Source organism: Lithobates pipiens, unplaced genomic scaffold (genome assembly GCF_037356315.1).
Source record: "Lithobates pipiens isolate NorthernLeopardFrog02 unplaced genomic scaffold, aLitPip1_a1.2 Scaffold_10, whole genome shotgun sequence".
Classification (NCBI taxonomy): Eukaryota; Metazoa; Chordata; class Amphibia; order Anura; family Ranidae; genus Lithobates; species Lithobates pipiens.
The window spans coordinates 203,082,257-203,106,518 of record NW_027507686.1 but is presented as its reverse complement, the minus strand read 5'-3'; the positions used below and the strand labels follow the sequence as shown (position 1 = coordinate 203,106,518).

Genomic DNA, 24,262 nt, shown 5'->3' with positions numbered 1-24,262 from the left:
TAGTGACTTTCAGGTCATCTGCATTATTAGGTCTGGTGTCTCTTATCATCCTTTTGACAATACCCTGCAGTTTCTCTATGGGGTTTAGGTCAGACGAGTTTGCTGGGCAATCAAGCACAGTGATACCATGATCATTAAACCAGCTACTGGTACTTTTTGCAGTGTGGGCAGGTGCCAAGTCCTGCTGAAAAATGAAAAAGCATCTCCATAAAGCTGGTCAGCAGAGGGAAGCATGAAGTGCTCTAGAATTTCCTGGTAGAGAGCTGTGCAGACCTTGGACTTGATAAAACACAGTGGACCAACGCTCGCAGATGACATGGCTCCCCAAATCATCATGGACTGTGGAAAATTTTGCATTTCATTTGGAAATCAAGGTCCCAGAGTCTGGATGATTGGTGGAGAGGCACAGAATCCAGGTTACATGTGGTCCAGTGTAAAGTTTCCACAGTCAGTGATGATTTAGGTAGCCATGTCATCTACTGGTGTTGGCCCACTGTATTTTATCAAGTCCAAAGTGTGCGCAGCCCTCTACCAGGAAATTCTACAGCACTTCATGCTTCCCTTTGCTGACTAGCGTTATAGAGATGCTTATTTCATTTTCCAGAAGGACTTGGCACATGCCCACACTGCCAAAAGTGCCAATACCTGGTTTAATGATCATGGTATTACTGTGCTTGTTTGGCCAGTAGGGATCGATCCCCTGTTTGGTCTGCACCAGAACTTTCGAACTTCGCAACAGTTTGAATTTAATAACGAACCCCATTGAAGTCCATGGAATTCAACGGGCAGTCGGCTGGAATTCAATGGGCAGTCAGCTGAGGCGCTCTGAAGTAAGCTATTATACCGCATAGTTTTATAAATGACATGCACTGCGGAGCTTACTGTGATATATCAAAGGGAACTATAGAAAAAAATATCTATTTTTAGCTTAACAAACACTTTAAGGTGTCCTAAAGATATTTTACCTTCTGCACTCTCTGTGGGAGTTTTGAGACTTTCCCTTAGTAACAGTGGTCAAGGAGGGTTGCCAACCAATAGTGATCCTTCTCCTTTACATCATGTATTATTGGGTCCTTTCGAAGGCTTTGAAGCATGAGGGAGCCCATGCACCATAAATTTGCGGAGACATGAGAAGCAGACTCCTTGGGGTCACTGAGGATTATAGTATCTGGAACAGCCTCCTCCCAGCCACATACTACTTCCAAGGGTTCTGGTGATCGAAAACCATCTCTTACTGTTTGACGTATGTCTTCCTCTGCTTCAATGCCTCCAAAACTGCCAGAATCCTCCTCCTCCCTCTCCTCTTATGTGTTCTGTGGCATAGGAATAATGGTGTTTGCATAAAGTGGGCCTTGATAAGAAAGGAAGTCCTCCTCTTCCTCCCCCTGCTTTGCCTCGAGTGGCCTGTACATAATGACTCACAGAGTCTGCTCCAGCAGGAACACAACAGGCATCCTTGTGGCCTCCTCAAATAGTGACAGTACAGTGCATGTCCTTTATGAGCAGCCACTGGTGTGGGGAAAAAAAGCTGAGCCGGCCCGAGCCTGACCATGCTTGCTGGACCACGTGTCAGCAGTAATGTGGACTTTATGGCTATATGCCTTGCCCTATGATGCTACAACATTGCCTTCCATGTGATGGTACAGAGCTGGCATGGCCTTATGTGAAAAGAAATAGCGACAGGGAACCTGCCATTGTGGTGCAGCACATTCAGCAAATTCACAAAGGGGGCAGAATCAACCAGACGTAAAGGCAGAAGTTGTAGAGCCAGCAGCTTTGACAAGCTTGCATTTAGACGCTGGGCATGTGGGTGACAGTGACTGTATTTATTTTTTCCGCTGCAGCAGAGAAATCTGCCGGCTATAGTGTACAGCTGGTGGTGTACTGCTGGCAAATATGCTGCAAGGACCTGGGACACCCTGCACAATACCATCATCCCCGTCAGTGGAGGCTGCTGAGAGGTCACGAGGTATAGTGGGGGCAGACTGACGTGAGTAAGAAGAATGAACCGATTTGCGTCCCTTTTGTTTGGCTTTCAGGTGTTCTTGCCAACAGGCTAAGTGGTGGAAGGCCAAATGCCATGTGAAGCATGTGGTACCCAAATGGCTGGTGTTTTTGCCACATTTGATGTGCTTGAGACAAAGTTTTCAAATTGCAACAGTGCAATCGGCTGCACATACAGCTGAGCTGTGGGAAGTGAGTCGGGAGATAACAGTTCCACAATGCGATGGAATAGGGTGGCTGTTGCCAGGGACACAATAGTCAGATGTGGGTGTGTGTGTGCACAAGCAGTTTCCAATAGGTAAAAAAGGTAAAGGTGAATAAACAATATGTGGCAAATTAATACCAAAAAACTGAATTCAGCTGCGGCTTAGCTGTATCACATATTACAGAAATAGACAATTTAGAAAAATATTAAGCCGTGCTAAGTGCACTATAACAAAATAAATTGACAATGTAGATACAATATTGTTGTTATTGGTGTGCTATAGCTAAATAGCACACCCAGAGTGAGGCTTGGAGGGGTAGTGGCATTATAAAAGGAGGTGTTATGGTGTGCCGCTCGTGCCCCTGGATGATGCAATTTTGTTGCGTAGGGATGAGCGTCACGCTAAACATCACCTTCGTGTTCAGTGTCCAGGCAGGACGGGTTTGTCCATGTGCGTCCGGCCGGCGCGACGGACTTAAGGCTTTGAAACTTCAATTACATTGTAAGTGTTATTTTATATTCTTAAGTTTTTGTAATAAAGGGTTTTTACACTATTGGAGCCCTATTTTCTTTTCCATGGTGCACGTTTTGAGCCTTCCAAATATGTGAGAGGTATCCCATGAAAAACGCATCCAGCTATTCGTACATGGAAAGGGTGGTATAAGGCGAACAGGAAGGATTCCTTTGAAGTGGGGGACAACTTTATATTTGTATACTCATCGTGATCCTCTGTAACGGGGGATCATGAAGTTCCGGTAAGAAGTAACTTCAGATATTTGGTGGTGGATTGAACACTTTCCGTTTATGGAGGATTCTATTTGTATCTAATCCATTACAGCTGGACTTTTTCTTCTTTTATCTATTTGCTCATCATTTTGTGCGTGTTTAGAGACTCTCAGTTCACGGGTGTTTTTAGATGTGATCACCTGATTTATATTTTTTGTACACTAAGTTGTGGTCTGCCTACTCGAGGGTGTGGCAGGGAATAACATTTATATTGTTTGCTCCCCCACCGGTTGGGGGCAGAACAATATTGTATCTACATTGTCAATTTATTTTGTTATAGTGCACTTAGCGCGGCTTAATATTTTTCTAAAAGGTTCCAATAGGTGCCTGCCAGGCTAGGCACAGGCGCATGTGTGTGCATGCGCGGGAATGATCAGCAGTTACGCATACGCTGGCACATGCATTAGCACTAGGCCTTTATAAGGACAACAGCTGCACTAATGCAGTGCTGTCTGATCTGCAGCTTTACCCTGTGTTCTGATCCTGTGCCTGTACCTGATCCAGTATTTGACTTCTGACCATGCTGCTATCTCCAGTCCTGACCTTTTGCTTGCCTTGACCCTGATTAAGCCTGTCTGTCTGCCTGATTTCCGGTTGCCAATCCCGGATTGAACTCTGACTATTCTCTGCCTGCTGTTTATGATAGACTGATCCTCCTCCGTGTATGACCCGGCTTGTCTGACTCTGCTCCAGTGTTCTGCTTCCAGCCTGTTTAGCTCCGATACCGCTGTCCTGCATCCACAGCATACCTGCATCTGCTGTCCTATATCTACAGCACACCTGCATCCGCTATTCCTGCTACTCATCTGCTACCACTACCAACGGAGGATTTTGCAGGCACTCTTACCTCACCGTGCTCTCACGGCCACTTGCAACTTCGGTTGTCCTTGAGCCGTGGCTGTATGAGAGGTCTCCCTCTACTTGTCAGGCTCTCCCAGATGTTACGTAACAGCTGCTCTCTATTCTTCCATAATAGCTGCCTCATTGGGATTGTGCCTCACCCTCACTTTCCTCCTCTGCTCTATTTGGCACCCAAGTCGGGTCAGTGACCTCATCATCTCCTCCATCCTCATTACCACTGGAGACAACTTGGCAATAGGCTGTAGCTGGAAGAACATGACTGCCAATTTGTGTACCAATGTTCTGCCCTCTCTGTAGGCTCATGTTCCTGAGACAAAATGTAAAAAACAGTAGTACAGCGCTTAATACAATAAAAAAAAAAATATTAAATTTTTTTTTTTAAATCGTCAAAATATTAAATGTCCATATGACTCATATGAAGAGCAATCAGGGAGATCTTCAGTGATGAACTGATAAATCATGCAAGTGACTTTGTGGGAAAAAACCTTCACCAAAGTGAAAACCTTCACCTTCACCAAACCTTCACCAAACCTTCATATAGTGGCTGTTCACCTCACGGAATGGACCCTTTAATTTTGAAGGATCAGACACACTTTCCTGAACAGGGTATATACCAGGTGGCAAATCCAAAATAATCCTTCTTATGGGCGGTTATTACCATTGGCATCACAGATCCCATAGCATATGGGTCATGCAAATAAAAGGCAATACATAGTGCTCTCCATAGAAAACAACATTTAATAATAAAATAAGTGAATTAAAAACTTACAAAGATAGCACTTAAACCAAGTGCCTAGTGTATGCAGCGTATGTAACAAAAGCAACAATGGCCACGAGTGACGTCACGTGACTTCTGTCCATACACGTTATGTCCCTATGGGCAGGACTTCGTCAGAGGATACGAAAGTGACATGTACACCCGCTTGTTCCTGCCTTCCTCAACCTCAGAACCAACATCTGAAACAATTATAAATAATTTTTGAGTATAGCCTCAAATATTAAGGCCTTAAACTAGAAATGGACGTTCTCGGAACTGATTGGGCAGGGTTTATGACCAACATACAGACCTCTTGTCTGAGTGGCCATAAAACAGATGAGGATTTCAAAGATTTTTTCAACAGGATGTTTAATTTATTGAAACACAAATCGCACTTGCACTGGCTCATTAATGGCACAATACTTCAAATTATATATCACTGAAAACACTTGTCCCAATGGGCCTAAAAGTATAGATATTCCCTACTATTAAAGATCTGTCACTGGATTTTAAAAAATCCTGGGAAAAGACATTCATGAATTGCAGTACTGAAATGATGAGATCACTCATCATACAATACACAAATGATATAACCACACTGGATGGTGAAACTGAACGGCTCATTACACAATTTGCACATTTGAGCAGTATTTCCAAGTTTTCTATTAAATAGAAGGAGATGAAGGACTGATTAGCACTAATGAACAAATAGATAATAGCTAAAACAGGGCAAATTCACTAAAGATAAATTGTCTTTCTCTGAAAGCTATGCCTATAAGTGGTCTGGAAAAAACCCCCCGGTAGAAGGGGACCCCCACGAGGCAATTACACCCACAATTCTGCTACAGATGTTGAATCCAATACCGCTTTGTCTTTTTCCCTTTCCCAACAAAAAAATCCATGTCCCACAGCTGCATCTGACACAAACTCTTCACAAAAAAGATTATGATTTGGTGTTGGGACTCCTCCCATGAATTCCAAAAATGATAAAAAATTCACTAAGACCCCCCAAGGCAACACGAGCACAACAAGCACCAACCACAACAGGAAATCAGGCCTCAATAGGTGGGAATGTAAACAATTCTACCCTACATGGCACTATCCCAAAAATCTCCACTCCTAACAAAAGCACTAAATCCAATGAAGATTGAATTTGAATTGACCACAAAAAGCAACAGAGCAACTTAGACATGTATGTCCTCAAACCGCCCGCTTCCTTCACCCAACACTCCCAACACGACCAGTTCAACATCATAAATCTGACTCCCTCCCAATTTAGAATTGACAAGCTCTCTGTGCTTCAGTTGGGTCTGGGTTGCTGTCCAATAGATCCCCTTATTGTTACAGAAACTATTAAGGATCTCTACCCTTTCGCTCGTAATCTACATTTACATTTATTTTTGATAACTATAGTACACTATCTAGTAGCACTCAATAGAGCCCTGTTATATCTCTCTCCATGCCAACATCATACTCAAAATGGCCACTATTGAAAGAATAATTTTATAGTGTGGGACGGGACTAAGAGCAATGAGCCATGATTGGGTAGAGTCATCATGACAACGTCCAATCGTGGCTCTAAAAGTGCTCTGTGCCCTGGTTGGGCAAACTTTTTACTGCTTCAGCCAATCAGGGCTTTCAATGCACTGTGTGGCGGCACAGTGCATTGTCGTTGTTCGGCAGGCCAAACAAACGGTCGACCTCCCTGATAATTCAGGTGTTCGTCGAACGTGCGAACAGCCAATGTTCAGCCCAAACTCATGCTCGAGCCGAATCATTCGCCCATCCCTATTGGCCAGCAAACTCGCCTGACTTGATCCCCATAGAGAATCTGTGGGTTATTGTGAAGAGAAAGATAACATACACAAGACCCAATAATGCATATGAGCTCAAAGAAACCTGGGCTTCCCTAAAACCTCAGCAGTGCCACAAGCTGATCGCCTTCATGCCACATTGCATTTATGCAGTAATTAATAGCCTAAGTTTATTTATTTTTTTGGTCTTATGTAATATTCAAATTTTCTGAGATACTGAATGTTGGGTTTTCACTAGCTGTAAGCCATAATCCTTAAAATTAAAATAAATAAATGCTTGAATTATTTCACTCTGTGTGTAGCGCATCTATAAAAAATATATTAGTTTAATTTTTTTAATTGAATTAATGAAATAAATTAAAGTGGATATAAACTTGATTCATTAAATTTGAGCTGGGCACATATATCTGCAGTGTTTTGTTATCGCTCTTAAAAGCACTCTGTCCCATAGCGGTCTCCTGCTCCATTCTTCTGTTATCCGCCTGATAACTCCTGACAAGTTATCCATCACATGATAAAATTGTTAATAAAAGCAGCCAGAGGGGGGCGTGGCTACCGCGCGCTGGTGGATGGCAGCATAGGAGAGAAGCTCCGCTCCAGCGACGGGATTTGATCCTCATTACGGACTCCCTGGACCGGCGAACACACCTTACCTCGCTCCGGAAAGCCTCCTCTTCCTCCGGAGATGCCGATGAAGCGGAGAGGGTCCGGGCAGCCCAAGAAATTGCCGGATTTCTTTCCGCCCGCGGCCCGCGATCATGGCCAAGATGGCGCCGGCGGCAGCACGCGCTCCTCCCCGGGTCGCTCGTCGGCCTCCTCGGGCAGTCCGACGCACGTAGCTGCTCAGAGAAGGGGATCGCCAGGGACGTCCACACCGATTAGCAGCAGCCCAGCAAAGTCCAGGCCAAGGCTCTCAGAAGAGGCACTGCAGGTGAGCGCTGAACAAAACTCCTCTGCTGATACCAGAGAACTGCATGGATATATAGCTGAGTTCCCTGCTACTAATCAGCCTGTCTCTGAGTCCACCCTGAAGGACATGTTAGTCTCTCTGCGTGCATCACTTCATAAAGACTTCATGCAATGTGTCAGTAACTTTAAAGCTGAAGTAGGTGTACTGGGTGGCAGACTAGATCATGTGGAACAAAAAATGGGGGACTTTGCGATTGCCCATAACACTCTGGTTGACGCGCACAATGATCAATCTGAAGACATCGCTTGGCTTAAATCCAAGATGGCGGACCTGGAGGACAGGTCCAGGCGCAATAACGTAAAAATCAGAGGGGTCCCTGAAACTGTCCTCCCTGCCCAGCTGGCCCCATACGTCCAGGACCTCATGAGAACCCTGCTTCCTGATTTATCGGATCAGGATGTGACTATTGATCGTATCCATAGGCTGCCTAAGCCGTCCCACTTGCCTGACAACATTCCGAGGGATGTTCTCCTGCGGATCCATTTTTTCCAAGCCAAGGAACAACTGCTCTCAGCGTTTAGGAAGGAGACCCAGCTCCCAGAGAGGTTCTCCCACCTGCAACTGTTCGCTGATCTCTCCCAGTTCACCCTTCAGAGACGCAAAGCTCTTCTTCCTGTCACTAAAGCACTGCGGAATCACGGAATCCCTTACCGATGGGGTTACCCTCTGAAACTACTTATCTCTCACGAAGGAAAATCCTCGGTGGTTTCGACACTGCAAGAAGGGCTGGATCTCCTGCGCTCCCTTGACATCATCCCGGAGGAGCCGGTGGAGCCGTCGGCGTCGTCTCCTCCCAGCCGGCTGGAGAACCAAGGAGACTGGCAGGTGGTTCAGAGGAGACGCCGGAAGAAATCCAAAGCCAGACCAACCTGAGAACTTTGCTGAAACCTGTTATTTGTTTTTGATCTCCCGACCGCTGGAGGTCGTCCAGTGCTCTTTTTCTTCTTTACCCCCCAAGTAAATGGGCATTTATAGTGCCTTCGGATCTCATCAGAGATTCCCTTTTTTACTTACCTCTGTTCTGTTTTTTTGGTTCTTGTTTTATTGTTCCTATTTGCTGCACCATTGCAGCCCTGACTCGGTCTGTCATTGCTCATGTGTTTTTGCATCGCCCAGCCCTGATACATGTTTGCCTTATTCAGCCTACCCTTGGAAGCCTGTCTTGTTGGAAGCCCAGAGGTCCCATTGTGCCCCTGGCCACTTCCCTTTTCATTTGCATCTAAATGCCACCTTCAATGCCACTTAACTTCGTCTCTTTTAATGTGCACGGCCTCAACCATCCTGTCAAGCGGAACTCTCTGTGGAAGGAGGCTCAGAGGTTGGATGCGGACGTTCTTTGTGTTCAGGAGACTCACTTTCTTGACAAAGCCAATCCATACTTCCAGCACAGGAACTATCCACACATCTTCCTGGCTTCTGCCTCTGAGAAGAAAAGAGGGGTAGCTATTGCTATCAGAGACTCAGTAGCCTTCTCCCTCACTGATGCTATTATGGACCCTGATGGGAGGTATTTAATCTTATTAGCTGTACTGAACAATAGGCCCTATACTATAGTTAATTTATATGCCCCCAATGTACACCAGCTAAGGTTCTTGAACAGATTGTTTCGTAAGATTAACAAATGTCGTAAAGGGTCTCTAGTGGTTTGTGGAGACTTCAATGTAACGGTCGACTCCGCCCTGGACACCACGTCCAGGGCGAGTCAGCCTTTGCCGAGGCTTCAGCCTCTACTTGCTGCTGAAGATGTCTTTGATGCATGGAGGTGCCAACATGCGAGTGAACGAGATTTCACATTTCACTCTGCGAGACACAACACTTACTCCAGGATAGATTTGATCCTGGTGGACAGGTTGCTGTTGCAGGCGGTGTCTTCCTCCACCATCCACGATATTTCTTGGTCGGACCATGCTCCTGTTTCTGTCGAGGTGATGGAGGAACACACCCCGCGCTCCGCTTATGTCTGGAGGGCAAACTCTCAACTCTTTCAAAATCCCTCGCATGTTGCTGCTATTTCCAAAAATCTGACGGAATTCTTTCAACTAAATGCTCACTCTGTGCAGAGTCCCACTACCCTCTGGTGTGCCCACAAGGCCTTTATGCGGGGCATAATGCTCCAAATCTCATCTAGGGATAAAAAAAGCTAAAACCCAAAAACTGAATGACGTTCTGGCGGACATTCGGTCTTTGGAATCTTCCAACAAGTTGGCGCCGGATTCCAACACGGCTCACAGATTGACCCAGCTCCGTGTTGAACTTCGCCGCCTATTACTGGCTAGGTATGATAAATATGTACACACATTGAAGCTGTCACACTACTCCTCCAGTAACCGGGCAGGCAAATATCTCGCCAATAGAGTGAGGGCTGCTAGAATTAAGGCCAAGATTCCCTATGTTTACCACCCTTTGGATGGGCAGAAAAGGATTAATCCGCAAGAGATTGCGGATGCCTTCGCTGCTTATTATTCCTCTCTGTACAATTTGAAGTTAGATCCCGAGACGCCCCAGCCCACGACAGAAAGTATACGATCCTTTCTTTCCTCTATTAACTTACCCTCCCTTACCGAAGAACAATTGGCATCCCTAAACCTTCCTATTTCACCTAAGGAAATTATAAAGTGTATCCAATCCCTTCCCCTGGGTAAATCTCCGGGACCGGATGGCCTGACTAATGATTATTTCCGTTCATTTGCAGACCTTCTCTCCCCGGTGCTTTCAGAAACTTATGCGGAAGCATTTTCATCTGCCTCCTTCCCACCGGAGATGCTTAGGGCCTATGTGGTTACGATTCCTAAGCCTGGTAAAGAACCTGACACCCCCTCCAACTTCAGGCCCATATCCCTTCTTAATACCGACGTCAAGATATACGCTAAAATTCTTGCCCAAAGACTCCTCCCCCTGGTCCCCCGGTTGATCCACCCAGATCAGTCGGGATTTACTCCTGGCAGGCAAACCTCGGACGCCACTAGACGCGTCTTGGGGGTTCTTCAGCTTGCGGAGGCCCGTCGAACGCCTTCTCTGCTCCTCTCTTTGGACGCGGAGAAGGCGTTCGACCGGATCCATTGGGGATACATGGAGGAGGTCCTTCGGAAGTTTGGCTTCGGTGGACCGTTTCTATCAGCTATCCTCGCCCTCTATTCGGCCCCCTCTGCCCAGGTCTTCACCTCCAATATGTTATCGTTGCCCTTTGCCATCTCTAATGGCACTAGGCAAGGATGCCCATTGTCTCCTACAATTTTTAATCTGCTTATTGAACCGCTTGCAGAAAAAATCCGATCCCAATCCTCAATCACAGGCATATCTACGCAAGAGAGCCCCCACAAAATTAACCTTTTCGCTGATGACATCATCCTTTTTTTGACCTCCCCATCCTCCTCCCTACCACAGGCTCATCAGATACTCCACGAATTTAGCCTAATCTCCTACTACAAGGTGAATTTCTCTAAGTCAGTAATACTAGAGACGGGCCTTAGTCCTTCCCTCAGAGCAAGATTGATGGCCATGTTCCCATATAAATGGAGTGACTCCACCATCCCGTACTTGGGCATAAATCTAAGCAAATCCGCGAGCCAACTAGCGGGGGCTAACTTTCCTCTTCTTATTGATAAACTTACGAAGGAGGCCAACAGACTAGCTAAATATGAACTCTCTTGGTCGGGACGGCTGGCCTCCTTCAAGATGTTATTACTCCCGCAAATTTTGTACATATTTAGAGCATTGCCCGTTCCCCCTTCCAGGAAACACCTCCATGATCTCACTCTCTTGATGAATAGATTCATCTGGAGCTCTAAAAAACCTAGATGTTCTAGATCACTCTTATTGAAGCACCGGTTGGCTGGGGGTATGGGGCTGGTGGATCTCAAGGACTATTACCTTGCTTCCAGGCTGGCACAGCTATCTCATTGGTTCAACTCGACCAGCGAGCCGAAATGGTGCTGCCTTGAACGAGCTCTTACCCCCACTCAAGACCTAAAACTTCTTCTTCTCACTGATTCGATTAAACCCTGGCCCTTACAGTCCCTTCCTCTCACGGTTTGCGCTTCCCTGCAGGCCTGGCGAGATCTTCTTAAATCCACACCCTCGACCCACAAATCAGTATCCCTACCTATCCCTCTAATATCCTTAGAATTCCTAATTCCCAATTTCTCCGTCAGAGACTGGGTCCGGAAGGGGTTGCTATCATTGCAAGATCTTTTCCAAGGCCCTTCCATGGTTCCATACCAATCCCTGAGGACTCAATTCCATTTAAAACCTATTGACATATATAAATATTACCAAATAGCCCACTTGCTTCGGGGCGGTGGAGTCACCAATGTTCCAGTAGCCGAACCTCTCTGGCGTTTTCTTGCTGCTGATCCCCCCTTATCTAAAGGTATATCCCTATTCTACAACTTTCTACAGCAGAAATGTGTTTTTAACAAATCTCGTCCCTTTCTGCGCTGGGAGGAGGACTTAGGCCGCGCATTCTCTGAGGCACAATGGTGTCAGGCACTCAAAGCTAATTATAAGGCCTCTCGGTGTGTTGGACACTGGGAACTTGCCCAGAAAATTGCCCTACGGTGGTACCTCACTCCCTTTCGGATTTCGAAATTTGGCCTGGCGGAGTCCTCCCCCTTGTGCTGGAGGAACTGTGGGGAGGTGGGTAACTTACTGCATATTTTTTGGTCTTGTAAGCATCTCCGAAGCTTTTGGAATGCTATTTTTCGAGCTATCTCAGAGATTACAGGTTTCCTATCTACCCCCGAACCAGGCCTGGCAATTCTTAACTTAGGTATTGATAGATATCCACCTGACTTCAGAATTGTTATTTCCCACATCCTCCTGGGGGCTAGGTCTCTGATAGCTAGATTCTGGAAAAATGACCAAGCCCCCAGTGTCTCTGAGGTTTGGTTGACTACATCCCTACATTACTCCTATGAGCTTGTCCTAGCCCTCAGGATGGGGAAAAAAATTCAGTTTGATAACAATTGGAAAATCTGGAATACATGGTATAAGAGTTCCCACCTGCCATGAACTCTTACCCTCGTATTCAGCTCTCTTGTTACAGGGTACTAATTTTTCTGTGACTTGCATTACTACTTTTATGCACTTAAGCTTTCTCTTTTGGGCATATGACAGACCAATTGTTTCCGAGTTTTTTCTTTATGTTGTTTGTTATTGTTTTGTTTTTTTTGTTTTTTTTTTTGTCCTACAGTATGCCCACCAGATTGCCTTTTCTCTTTTCTCCCCTACCTTATGCTTGTACTATGCTATGTAATACGGTGACATCATGGGAGAATTATCTGTGACTTTTCCTTCATTGTACTGTAAAATTTTGTGAAAAACTTTCAATAAAAACCATTTACAAAAAAAAAAAAAAGCAGCCAGAGTTTTTTGTTGGTGAGGTTGCTTTAAATAGATCAGCAGAGCCCTGAACAATTCAACAAACAGAGCTGAGCAAGCAGACAAATATTGGAAGATCTGGGCTCACTATTTTATTTGCAGAGACCAGACGCTACTGGCCTCACAGCCACTTGAGCATCCTGGGGAGTGATCTGATCAAGAGAGCCTGCCTAATCCTTTCCCCCTTTCTATTCCCTTTGCCTTAGTACAAAGCCTTTAAGGCCCCCCATTTTTTTTCACTAGGAATGATTCATTCTGACTGTTTTTGATTATAATATTGTTGGGATGGGACACTGCATGATATAATGTTATTATTATTAATAATATATTTCTGTAAAAATGGAAAGGGTACTGAGAAGCCCTACTGCTATAACAAATACAGTCATGTTCAAATAATTATAGAAAAGTTATGTTTTGTTCTTTTTTTCCATATTTTTGGCCTATAAGATCTCCAGACCAAAAGCCAATTTTACTACCTTTTATTCTAGTGCTTCTGCTTGTGATGGCTTGGGCAGACAAGCTCTAGATCAATGCTTTTTTTTTTTTTTACACATTTTATTTTAACTTTAACTTTTAAATACAGACATGGATGCAGGTAGAACAATACAGCAGTTAAAAAATTGGACAAATCCAGGATAACAACAGATATCCAATTATGGATTAAACTGTTATAGGAGTTAGTACATCGTTGCTTTTTTTAAAAAAATTTAGTGGCCACCCACAGTCCATGCTTTGAAGACTTCCAGACAGAGGCACATCTTTGAAAAGTATGCCGTCTCTGAAAACCTAGATGAGCGCAACATAAATACTGGTGCTCTTAATGCACTGTACACACAACTAGACTTTCCGGCAGAAAAGGTCAGACGGAATCATTCTGTCAGACATTCCGATCGTGTGTGGGCTTCATCTGACTCTATTGCAGGTTGTTTAATCAAACAGTCCCAAATGGTGTAAAGAGCTAAAAGGATGCTATTCCAAAAACTTCACATGTTCCAATCCCAGTTGTCACCTTCTGAGGGGAAATGTGTTGGGCAAAGTCAGCTGTGATGTCAGAGCGCAAGGCTCGCACTGCAGGCGGCTGTGCCATCACAAGATTCTGTGCTAGACTCAAGCAATCTATCTGTAAGTGTGATTCTTTTATTTTTAATAAACACAAGTTTTAAAGGATAATGCATTCCTTTCATTTTTACTCCTACCTGTGAGCCGCAAGCCTCTGACTGTCCAGGGTCCATAGAGAGGGTGATACAGATCGATGCCTTTCAGCTTATGGCTGTACACATGCCTATTGACCTCTGAGGTCTGGTAAGTGCCCATTTATCTTCTGAGCACGATGGTGATGCTTGCAGCACTTTGAAGTTTTTGGAATAGCATCCTTTTAGCTCTTTACACCATTTGGAACTGTATATTTCAGATATACATTTTTTAACTTATTTTGAATGTACTTTCACTCATGTTATTGTACATGCCACTACTGGTAATTTAAGTTTGTTCATATTGTGTTAATTTCTTGGTGTTGTGTTGCTTGATATGTTGTAAGGTATTAGTGAACAAATGGGAAAGTGGTAAAGCGCAGTGCTAAAAATGAAGGTGAAAGTGAGATTCCCCTGACAGGATGATGTCTTATTGAGATGAAACCGGTTGGGATGGGCTCTGCTGATGCCACTGCGATATTTGATTTTACTTGCATGCCTTTTAATGCCTTCTCAAATGTGAGTAACCATTTTACTTATTTCAATAAAATGCCTTTTATGTTAATGGAATCACACTATGTGGCCCAATTTTTTTCCTTTTACCATATATAATACTGAGAGGATACATTCTTGATCTTTGGTCACTGTTCCCTTGGTGGATACCCATTGATGTTATACATTGTGATGGACCCCTGCCTGATTCGTCTACACGGAAACCATGTATGCTGATTTTCTTCGCTGGGTGTGTTACACCACAAGCTCTGTTGACTCATCAGGCGTATGCCTAGTTGGGTTCAACTTGTCTGGTAAGCCTCTTTCCTTTTGGTGGTGGATTATCAACAGACAACTAGTTTACAGATTTATCTCGCAAGTCACTTTATTATATATTGGAGTCACTTTAGGGACTTTCATTCTTATATATATATGCACTGTTGGTTTATGTAAACATCATCATTATTGTTGTTTATTAGAGTAATATTGTAATATATTGTAATAATGTATTTGTCATGATTTATGCACATGAGTAAAGGTTTGTTACTAGTTTGATCCCGTCGGGGGAATCTCACTTTCACCTTTAGCGCTGAACTTTACCACTTTCCCATTTGTTCACATGATTACATATTTCTGTTGGGCTGGCAGCTATTGTTTATCACTTTAAAGCCCCGTACACACGAGCGGACTTTTCAACATCCAAAGTCGGACGGACTGAGTCCGTCAGACTATTCGATCGTGTGTGGGCTGCAACGGACTTTTGACTCGCCAAAGTCCGAAGGACTTTAGAATATGGAACATGCTTCAAATTTTTCCGAAGGAACTCCGCCGGACCCGGTCCCTTCGAAAAATTCGCTCGTGTGTATGCTATTCCGACGGACTAAAACCGACGCTAGGGCAGCTATTGGCTACTGGCTATGAACTTCCTTATTCGAATCCAGTCGTACGTCATCACGTTAGAATCCGTCGGAGTTTAGTGTGATTGTGTGTGGCCAAGTCCGCTCCGCCGAAAAGTCCGTCAGAACTCCGTCGGAACTCCGGCAGAACTCCGACGGAACTCCTTCGGAAGTCTGTCGGACATAAGTCCTCTCGTGTGTACGGGGCTTAAGACAGCGCAGTTTTTTCTCTACTTTTTCCCAGGTATTAGTGAACAGCTGTGCACACTTTTAAAGAGCACCAGTATTTGTGTTTGTGAGCTTTATGTTGAGCTCATCTAGGTTTTCAGAGCCAGCACACTTTATTTCATTTTTCACTTATTTCCATCTCATGGTATTCAGGGAGTCCTAGGTGCGGCAGTCTCGAAGAATTGGTTAGCGCATCCTTTACCCATTTTTTAGAGGCACGTTTTTGTTAAATAGTAAAACAGTGTTTATTTTATTATGTATTTAAGCTTAATTGAAAAATTGTCTTATATGTCGAGAGTGCTACCTGTCTTCCTGCAGGGACTTTACTGCATGCTTTGCAGCTTCTCCTCTGTTGTTTACTTTTGATTTCTAGAGACGTTGTATCCCATTGTACCTTGCTGCCTGCAAGCTGTGATTTCTGTACTGACAGACCCTGAAACTCCTCCTTTGTAGTTCAGAAGGCAGGTTCTGTGAAATGTGTGACACAGTAGTTTCTACTCACAGGGCATAGTGAATATATGTCGTGCAATTCAAAGAAGTCAGTGTGTGGAATTGTTCACAAACATAGGTTTAAAAACTTTGGGATTTACATTTTGACCATAGATATTCTTTGAAGACACAGCAAATGTACCCATAACTTCCCCAAGATATAATGAGCCTTAAATATCTGTTACTTTGACAATTACAGGGATTGGTCTTTGGTGCCTGATTTTTGTGTTCAGCAGGGGGCGGAGTTTACTGCAATATTGAGCATCAATCAATAACTCCCCTGAACTAGACCTATTACTGTTTTTTATTTTCTAGCCAGGAAAAGGTGTCCATTTTAGGTTCAAAATATTAGTGACTGACATTATACCTTATTTTTGTTTCTTATAATTAGTTGTTGTTTCCTTTACCTTCTATTATAAGCAGATTGTATGACTAGAGCCTTTGCTGTATATTTACAGAAAGTCAAATGCCCTCAAAGCTATTAATTGTGTTAATTATTTCAATATACAGCTGAATTTGGTTCAAAACCAAACAAATAATAAAATTGCCTGCTACAAAAATAATAGCTAGATAGACAGATAAGATAGATAGATAGATAGATAGATAGATAGATAGATAGATAGATAGGTAGATAGATAGATAAAATAGATAGCAAGAAAGAAAAGGAAGAAAGCTTTTAATTTATGTTCTGCTTATTGTTAGCTGCATAAGTACGTCAAGATATGGGGATCCCACCCACGGTCGAGTCACGTTTGGTTCCTGCAACAACTGGATGTAGCAGTCATATTTCATTTCAGGGCCAAGGCTTGTCCTTTTACTTGAATGATAAATCACGAATCAAAAAAAAAAAAAACAATGACAAGGCTGAGCCACCAGTGAAAATGTAAGTTCTCAGCAGCCATAACGATCAAGATTCCCCATCTGTTCCTGCGACTGCCTACACTGTCTCGGTGTGCATCTACGTCAAATCATTTCATGAGCAATCAATAATTAAACTAATCAGTAAAATATGCTGCAGCAAAAACAAAAGAAAAAAATAGGACGGCAACCAACAAAAGAAAAAAAAATTAAATTAAAAATTAACAAAGCTTAACATCAAAAAGGAACAGACAGGCTTAAATCCTGAATGATTTCCAGGACAAATAGATCCCTTTGGGACCTTGGGGATTAATATACTTTTTCTCTTCTTTTTCAGACACAGCGCAGAATTAATGAGGGTACCTGCAACAATGCTTGCGAGCTGCTGAGTTCTGGTGATGGGGTATATGCTACGTGCTTGTACGATGGCTGAAGCTATTTTCTTGGCGTGTTTCTCCTCCCCGTATGTTTTCAGGATAGACGCAAGTGCCTGTTGATCTAAAGCATTCACAACATCAGCGGCGTTGGGCATGTCAGGATACCTACGCACAAGGAGAGCCAATTAGTTCTCTGACGTCGGTTTTCATTGACAAGAGGTGAAGCTTCATAGCGCAGAGACACAAGAAACAGGAAAAAAACACACACAAATACACACTCTGCATAGGCGTGCCTCCGAGATTTTAAAATAACTCGAAGCTGCCTTGTGAGATTGGAAATAGCTTCTAAATCACCTCTGTTAACTTTATTTTAAAGTTCATATGTTGGTCTATCAGAACTTTTCAGATCCTGCATCATCACAATGATAAATTTGCTGCCTTGTTTACATAAAATAAAAATTATATCTACATATGCCAAGGGGGTCTCATGAATATATGGAATACATGGTTATTTATACACATATATATATAGGGTCAGGGTGTAATAACTGCTCCTTTATTGCAGCTCACTGAGTTGTGGTCATGGACAAAATAATTGCATGTATAAATGGTGAGAAGCAATAATGTATACTGGTTGGATTATCCCAGTGACTAATACACAGAAAGTCCTAAATGGTGTCTACAGAGTAACAGGTGCACCTTGAAAACATAACAAAAAGCAAAAATGGCAGGTCTATGCCAGTAGGGGCCATGCCAAAACTTTTGTTGCTTAGGATTTTATTTTTATTTTTTTTGTGTAACAATAGCCAGATTAATAGCTAAATCACTGTTCAGTTCTGTTCTTGAAAATGTTCTATTCTGTCTTATTCAATAAAGAGTCCTTATTCTTAAGTTTCTACTATAATTTGGCTTTATTTGACACGCATATGCTGCGTACACACGACCAGACTTTCCATCAGAATAAACTCTGATGGTCTTTCTGACGGAGTTTCTGACAGAGTTCCGACCCAACGGACTTGCCTACACACGATCAGACCTCATATGTTGCTTCACATGTAGTAAGGTATTAGTGAACAGCTGTGCACACTTTTAATGGCGTGTACACACGAGCGGACTTCTCATCGGCCTGAACTCCGAAGGACTTTTCAATGGAGTTCCTCCAAAATGGACTTGCCTACACAAGATCACACCAAAGTCCGTTAGTTTCTAACGCGATGATGTACGATGGGACTAGAAAAGGAAGTTCAATAGCCAGTAGCCAATAGCTGCCCTTGCATTGTATTTGGTCCGTCGGACTAGCATACAGACAAACGGTTTTCCCGATAGGAATTGATTCCATCGGAAAGAATTAAAACATGTTCTATTTCTAGGTCCGTCAGACTTTTTGAAAAAAAAAAAAAAAGTCCGCTGAAGCCTACACATGATCGGAATATCAAATGAAATGATTCCATCTGAGCTTTTCTGTTGGAAAGTCCAGTTGTGTGTACGCGGCATTACACTTTTTGGTAACTCAACTTGACTGACTACTTAATGTAATGGTGATGTGCCTTCCTCAAAATTTGGCTTGTTTTTTGACCATTATTCAGCGTAATCTGCCTTGATCTCTGGTTTTATTTGGAGTGTGAGCCAAAGCAGCTCAACGAGCTTAAAATAATGCCAGAAACATTTCAATTTAAAGCTGAAACACCTGTGTCAGGTATTTATGAACATAGCTGAAAAATTCATCTTCACCAGGATTTACATGACTGTCAAGCATTTCAGGGACTGCTGCATGGCATTTCTCAGGGCAGGTTTTCTAATGGCAACAAGATGAGTGGACCATGGATGTGTAAATTGTGTTGAAATCGCCACTTGTAGAGACACACTATTGTTACTCTATGACAGGACATTTCTGGAGAAGAACCTTAATGGCAGGAACACCAGGTGTTTAACATAATTGGAAGCTACAGATGTTAAATAGTGCAAATAACCTTTGAAATTAAATTAACATGTCAAAGCTGCTATGAAATTTCAGGGATTGGGGTTACCAACAATTTAAAATTAAAAAAATCTATCAGACACCAAAAAAAGGTAACACGAGTGACTAAATAAAAAAAGATTTTGGCTATGAGTAACAAGAGGTGTGCTTTGTCATCAAAGGCAACAGGACAAAATGTTGTCGAAAATAGAGGGGAGGCTGTTCTGACTTTTTTATGCTTAAACTGTATGTTTTTAGTTTGTGGAAGGGTTAGACTCTTTGTAAATTTTCATATATAGTAGAGAAGCACCTCTGGCAGGCTTGTATTGCTGTCTGAAATTTAACTCTCTATTTGTCCTCTTGTCCACTGTCGTTGAGGCAGAAGAGGAGTGATGGAAAGTTCTTGAAGCAGAACTTTACTCTCTCAATCAACATTACTTTCTCAAAAAAATTAATCATGGAGACATGGATAGATGGATAAGTTTGCTTTAAATATTAAACATGAATCAAATAACATTTTTCATTTGTTGTGCTCAGATAAAGTTAAGTTCAGCTTTAATTTTAAAGCTGTCATCAGAACAAAAGGTAAGGTAAATCTTGAAAAAGAGACACCTGTTCTGGTACTAACTGTCTAAAAGAAAAACTACCTTCTTTATTTAATCGGTCCTGGATCTCCAATGTTGCTTGGGTCAGGGGTGACACTGAATTAGCAAGGCCCCAGTGCTCGTTGGGGATCCTTGGTGGCATGGGTTAGGTTTCGGTCTGCCATTATCTTTTCTAGAGGAACCCACAGTTTATCTTGAACATGCAGGTTCCAATTTACAATCCTCACCAGTGCTTTAGTCTGGTAATACAGATAAACATCTGGTAGACCTAGGCCCTCTTTCTCTTTAGTAATATGCAAAAGATTATATAAAAGCCTGGGGGATTTTCCTCCCCAAACAAATCTTAAAGATTCACGTTTTACATGTTGAAAGGAGGACTTGGGTACTTTAATGTCAAGCATGTGGATAGAGAATAAGAATCGGGAGAACTGCCATCTTCACAATATTTATCCTACCCAACCGTGTAAAATGCAACTTTTCACATTGTTTCAGATCTTCTCTAATACCTTTTAAAAGTGGTGAAAAATTTACCTTGAATAAATCCTGTATCCTAGTAGTCAACTTAATTCCCACATAAGCAAGTGGGGTGTCTGCCATTTAAAAGGGAAGGGTGCCTCCATAGTCTTACATTCTGATTTTGCCACATTAATAGAGAAAATCAGACCTCTTTCATGCTGCAGTGCCGCTAAAGCACCAGTCGTCTTTGCAGTGCTTTAGCTGCGTTTTAGCAGCGCTTTCCAAGCGCTAGTGGGGCCAATTTTTTAAGGTCACATGACATAGCTCATTTTTAAGGTCACAGGACCTTAAAAAAAGGGAAAAAGTCCTATTTTGCGGCGCTTTAAGTACTGCCCATTCATTTCAATGGGCAGGGGCATTTTATAGCGCTCCCAATCCGCCCTGCCTGAGTGTGAAAGCACTCATTGTAATGAATGGGAGACAGTTTTCAGGTGCTTTATAGAGGATATTTCTAGCATGAAAAAGCCTCAAAACTGTGTGAAAGGGGTATAACCCATTTTCTTAGACGCGTTTTAGTAAAAGAAAGACAAGGCATCGTCAGCAAATGTGGCAAGCTTGTGCTCTGCTGATCCCACTGTGACCCCAGAGGTGTCTGGGTTAGCCTTAATTTTCAACAACAATGCTTCCAATCATTTCAAAAGAGACACCTGTTCTCATACCAGCCATCTAAGAGGATAACAACTGTCAAAGGGGAATACCCCTAACTGTAGGGAGATTTCTACTCACTTTTTTTTGAGCGTGTCTAAGATAAGAAGTGAAGGGGATCACTCGAACAGACCAAGGACAACAATAGCTTTACATACACTTTAGAGAAGGCATGAGTTTTAAGGCTCTTTCCCAAGTGGTAACCAAGCAGGAAAAAAGTGTAAGTATGAAGGAGCCCAAATAGGTCTGCTTTAAATGCATTTCACATCTTTCCTTTGCCGTACCTATTAATACTATATACAATAGTAATCCCTGGGAGCAGTTAAAAATACAGATATAGGTTTAGAATTGATGATCCTCTACTTTGAGAACAAGGGTTAAATGTGTGTCTATATTCTCACAAGTGTTAAGAGAATTTGTCTGATGTACTTGCAGGAATAAAGCTTGGTCGATTGACTATTTTTGTTATGTTTGCAGCCTACACTCTGGAGGAGGAATTTAAGATAACATTTATTACACACTCTCTGTTCTCAGCATATGAAGAAAAAGTAGGAGGTATTTCTTTCCTCAACAAAACTTTATAATTGGACTTTGACTGTAGCAGTCTACTAATTTTGCTATTTTTCAATTGTCTCCTGCATTATATCTGCTCATGATATGTACCTTATAAATTGGCTTCATCATTTTCCAACAATGAGACCTGTACAGAAAGTTTCCCATGTGTGTTACTGAAATGTATTTATTAAATAGAAAAGAACAATTTTTAATGAAAAGTTTTGATGTACTTGTGTGAAAACTATTAGGTGTTTAACGTCAGCCATGGCATTTAAAAATGACAGGCTGTTAGTCAATTAACCAGCAGAATTAGAACGTCAAAAAGTTGCGTGGAATGTGTGAACATTATTTATTGTACATAGAGTTGAAGAGAGGTTTCTTATGTATGTAAAATTGTATGAAAAACATTCAAAAGGAGGCTTTACTAGAATTTCAATACTTTTCCTAATGTATAGAAAATATAGACCAGAGTTACCTAAACCATTCAAATAAAGAATATTTGGCTCAAAAAAGTTATATAATTTTGTTAAAATTTTAAGCACACCTAATAATATTCTCCCGTCATGGGGTTTTAATTCGGTGTCCCAGGCTGCCTGATTCAACACTTAAAGAGACCCTGTCACCAGACCATGTTAACAAAGATCTTTCATAAAATGAATTGTGTGTACAATTACCATATTACAGGCATTTGCATGACATCGAAAAGCTGAGACTTTTTGCTTGGGTGTGATGTCAGTAGCCCCAGCAAATTCACAGCTGTCATCCCCCAGCAGCAAAATAAAAGGTTATTTAGGGAGGTGAAGGGTGGCTGAAGACATTGGCCAGCAGGCGAAATGTGGCTGAAGACACTGGCCAGCACAGATATTAATTAGACATTCTTAGTATAGGGGAGAGCTATGATGTGAAAGGAGGGTGGAGGCTGAGCTAGGGAACCGACTAGTCAAATTTCCGAGCACTTATATTTGATTCTTCTATGCTTTTATCTTCAGTTTTTTAAGTTGTTGACAGGATCTTTATAAAGGACCATTTTTGCAAATATGTATTACCTGTAATATTTTCGGTATATTAAAAGGCTTTTTTTTATTGCACATGTCTTTATTTTGTTTTGTTTTTCCCCAATTTCATGCAGACCAATGTGTCCAGCAAGAGTGGTAGTGGCAGGGGTTGTAAGGGCTCATTCACATTTATAAATGTGTTAAGGCTGTATTTTCATGCATTCAGGCATGTTGCAAAAATACAGTTCATTGATTTTGAATGGGTTTTCAATGCATCTCAAAGCATGAAAAAAATTTAACTGGGCTATTTTTGATAACGCAGAACACCGCAACACAACACACATCTGTGTGGTAGACTTGCCTGTCTGAGCACCCCCTTCTTTCTTCATAAGAGCAGCATCTTTCCATAGACTGCAGAGGGGATCGATCCCTGAAATAATCATATTTTTCTGACTATTTAGATGAATAATTATAACTGGACCTAGGGCATACATGATTGGAATAGTAATGTGCGTATTTTCAGATGGGTAGAGTTAGGTACTTCCAGTATAATTGAGGGCTCATAAACTAGAAGTTCTAGAAAAACAGATAACCAGCTCCCATAGCGATTCATAAAACAGGTGGCCCACTGAACAGGATCAGTACTGTGATTAAAATCAGAAGTAGGCTGTATCCCATCAGTGTGGTATAATGTTTAACAAGTGTGTTCCCCTAAATTGTATTTTCCATGTTATGTATGGACTAGTAAAACCATTTCTTCTTAACTTCCTGTCCAGAAGACACAACATTGAATGAAATGAAACCTCTTCAAGATTTTTACAAAATTCTGACTATACCGATGTCCCCACTGGAAGATTTCCCCTCTACTCCTGTTCTTATGACAGTCTTAAAGTTGTGGATGCATACTTTCTGTCCTGGTGGCTACAAAACACACAGAGTTTAGGCCCCTAATGAGGACTCAGATAGCAATAAAAACCTAACATAGGGTTCAGTCTTTCCCCACCGTATTCAAAACTGAAAAATATGTAAACTTTCATTCACAAAATAAGCTTTTTTTTTTTACTGTAAATTCTTAGCTCCCATGCTGATACTTTTATTTACCTGTCACCATCCATTCTCATATCTAAGGGTCCATCTTTACTGAGAGAGAATCCTCGTTCTGCTGTGTCGAATTGCATAGAAGAACATCCAGCATCAATAAGAACTCCATCTAATGTCCCAGGTTGGACTCCCTCAGAAAGGAGTAGGTTTTCACATTCACTAAATCTTCCTAAAAGTGGCTGTATATTATACCTACGTATAGATAAATCAGAGAGAGAAAATATATTGTTAGCACACAGTGTAAGTCCAAAAAATATATAACTGAGGGTTGTACTGATATCTGTATTGAGGATTGTCAATGTCTTAAAAGAGAGAGGACAAAGGTTGTCTAAACACTCTTTTGGATCATGCTAGTTGCTTGGCTGTAAAGCTATGGTTTCAGAGCTTTCTTAGACACTGACCTGAAACAGGTAAAGAAGTAAAGAATTCTGACACTCGTTTACAGCATGCTAATTTCAGTAAGCCACAACCAACTAGCATTTTCTAAGCCCTTGTACACACGGTTGGAGATTCCGACGGAACGTTTTGTCGGATAATCCGACTGTGTGTGGTCTCCATCGGACTGTTTCCAGCGGAGTATCC

At 42.2% G+C, this 24,262-nt stretch overlaps 1 protein-coding gene across 6 annotated transcripts in view; it reads right to left on the bottom strand.

The window, feature by feature from the left end:
• Window positions 1-24,262, bottom strand: part of METTL15 (methyltransferase 15, mitochondrial 12S rRNA N4-cytidine) — a 456,062-nt gene that overhangs the window by 109,175 nt on the left and 322,625 nt on the right. For all 6 annotated transcript variants that reach the window (XM_077460855.1, XM_077460858.1, XM_077460854.1 and 3 more), the window contains exons 4-5: window positions 23,681-23,872; window positions 17,293-17,471 (exon numbers count right to left, since the gene is read on the bottom strand). In XM_077460855.1, the coding sequence (XP_077316981.1) occupies window positions 17,293-17,471; window positions 23,681-23,872 (371 nt within the window). The remainder of the gene's footprint in view (window positions 1-17,292; window positions 17,472-23,680; window positions 23,873-24,262) is intronic.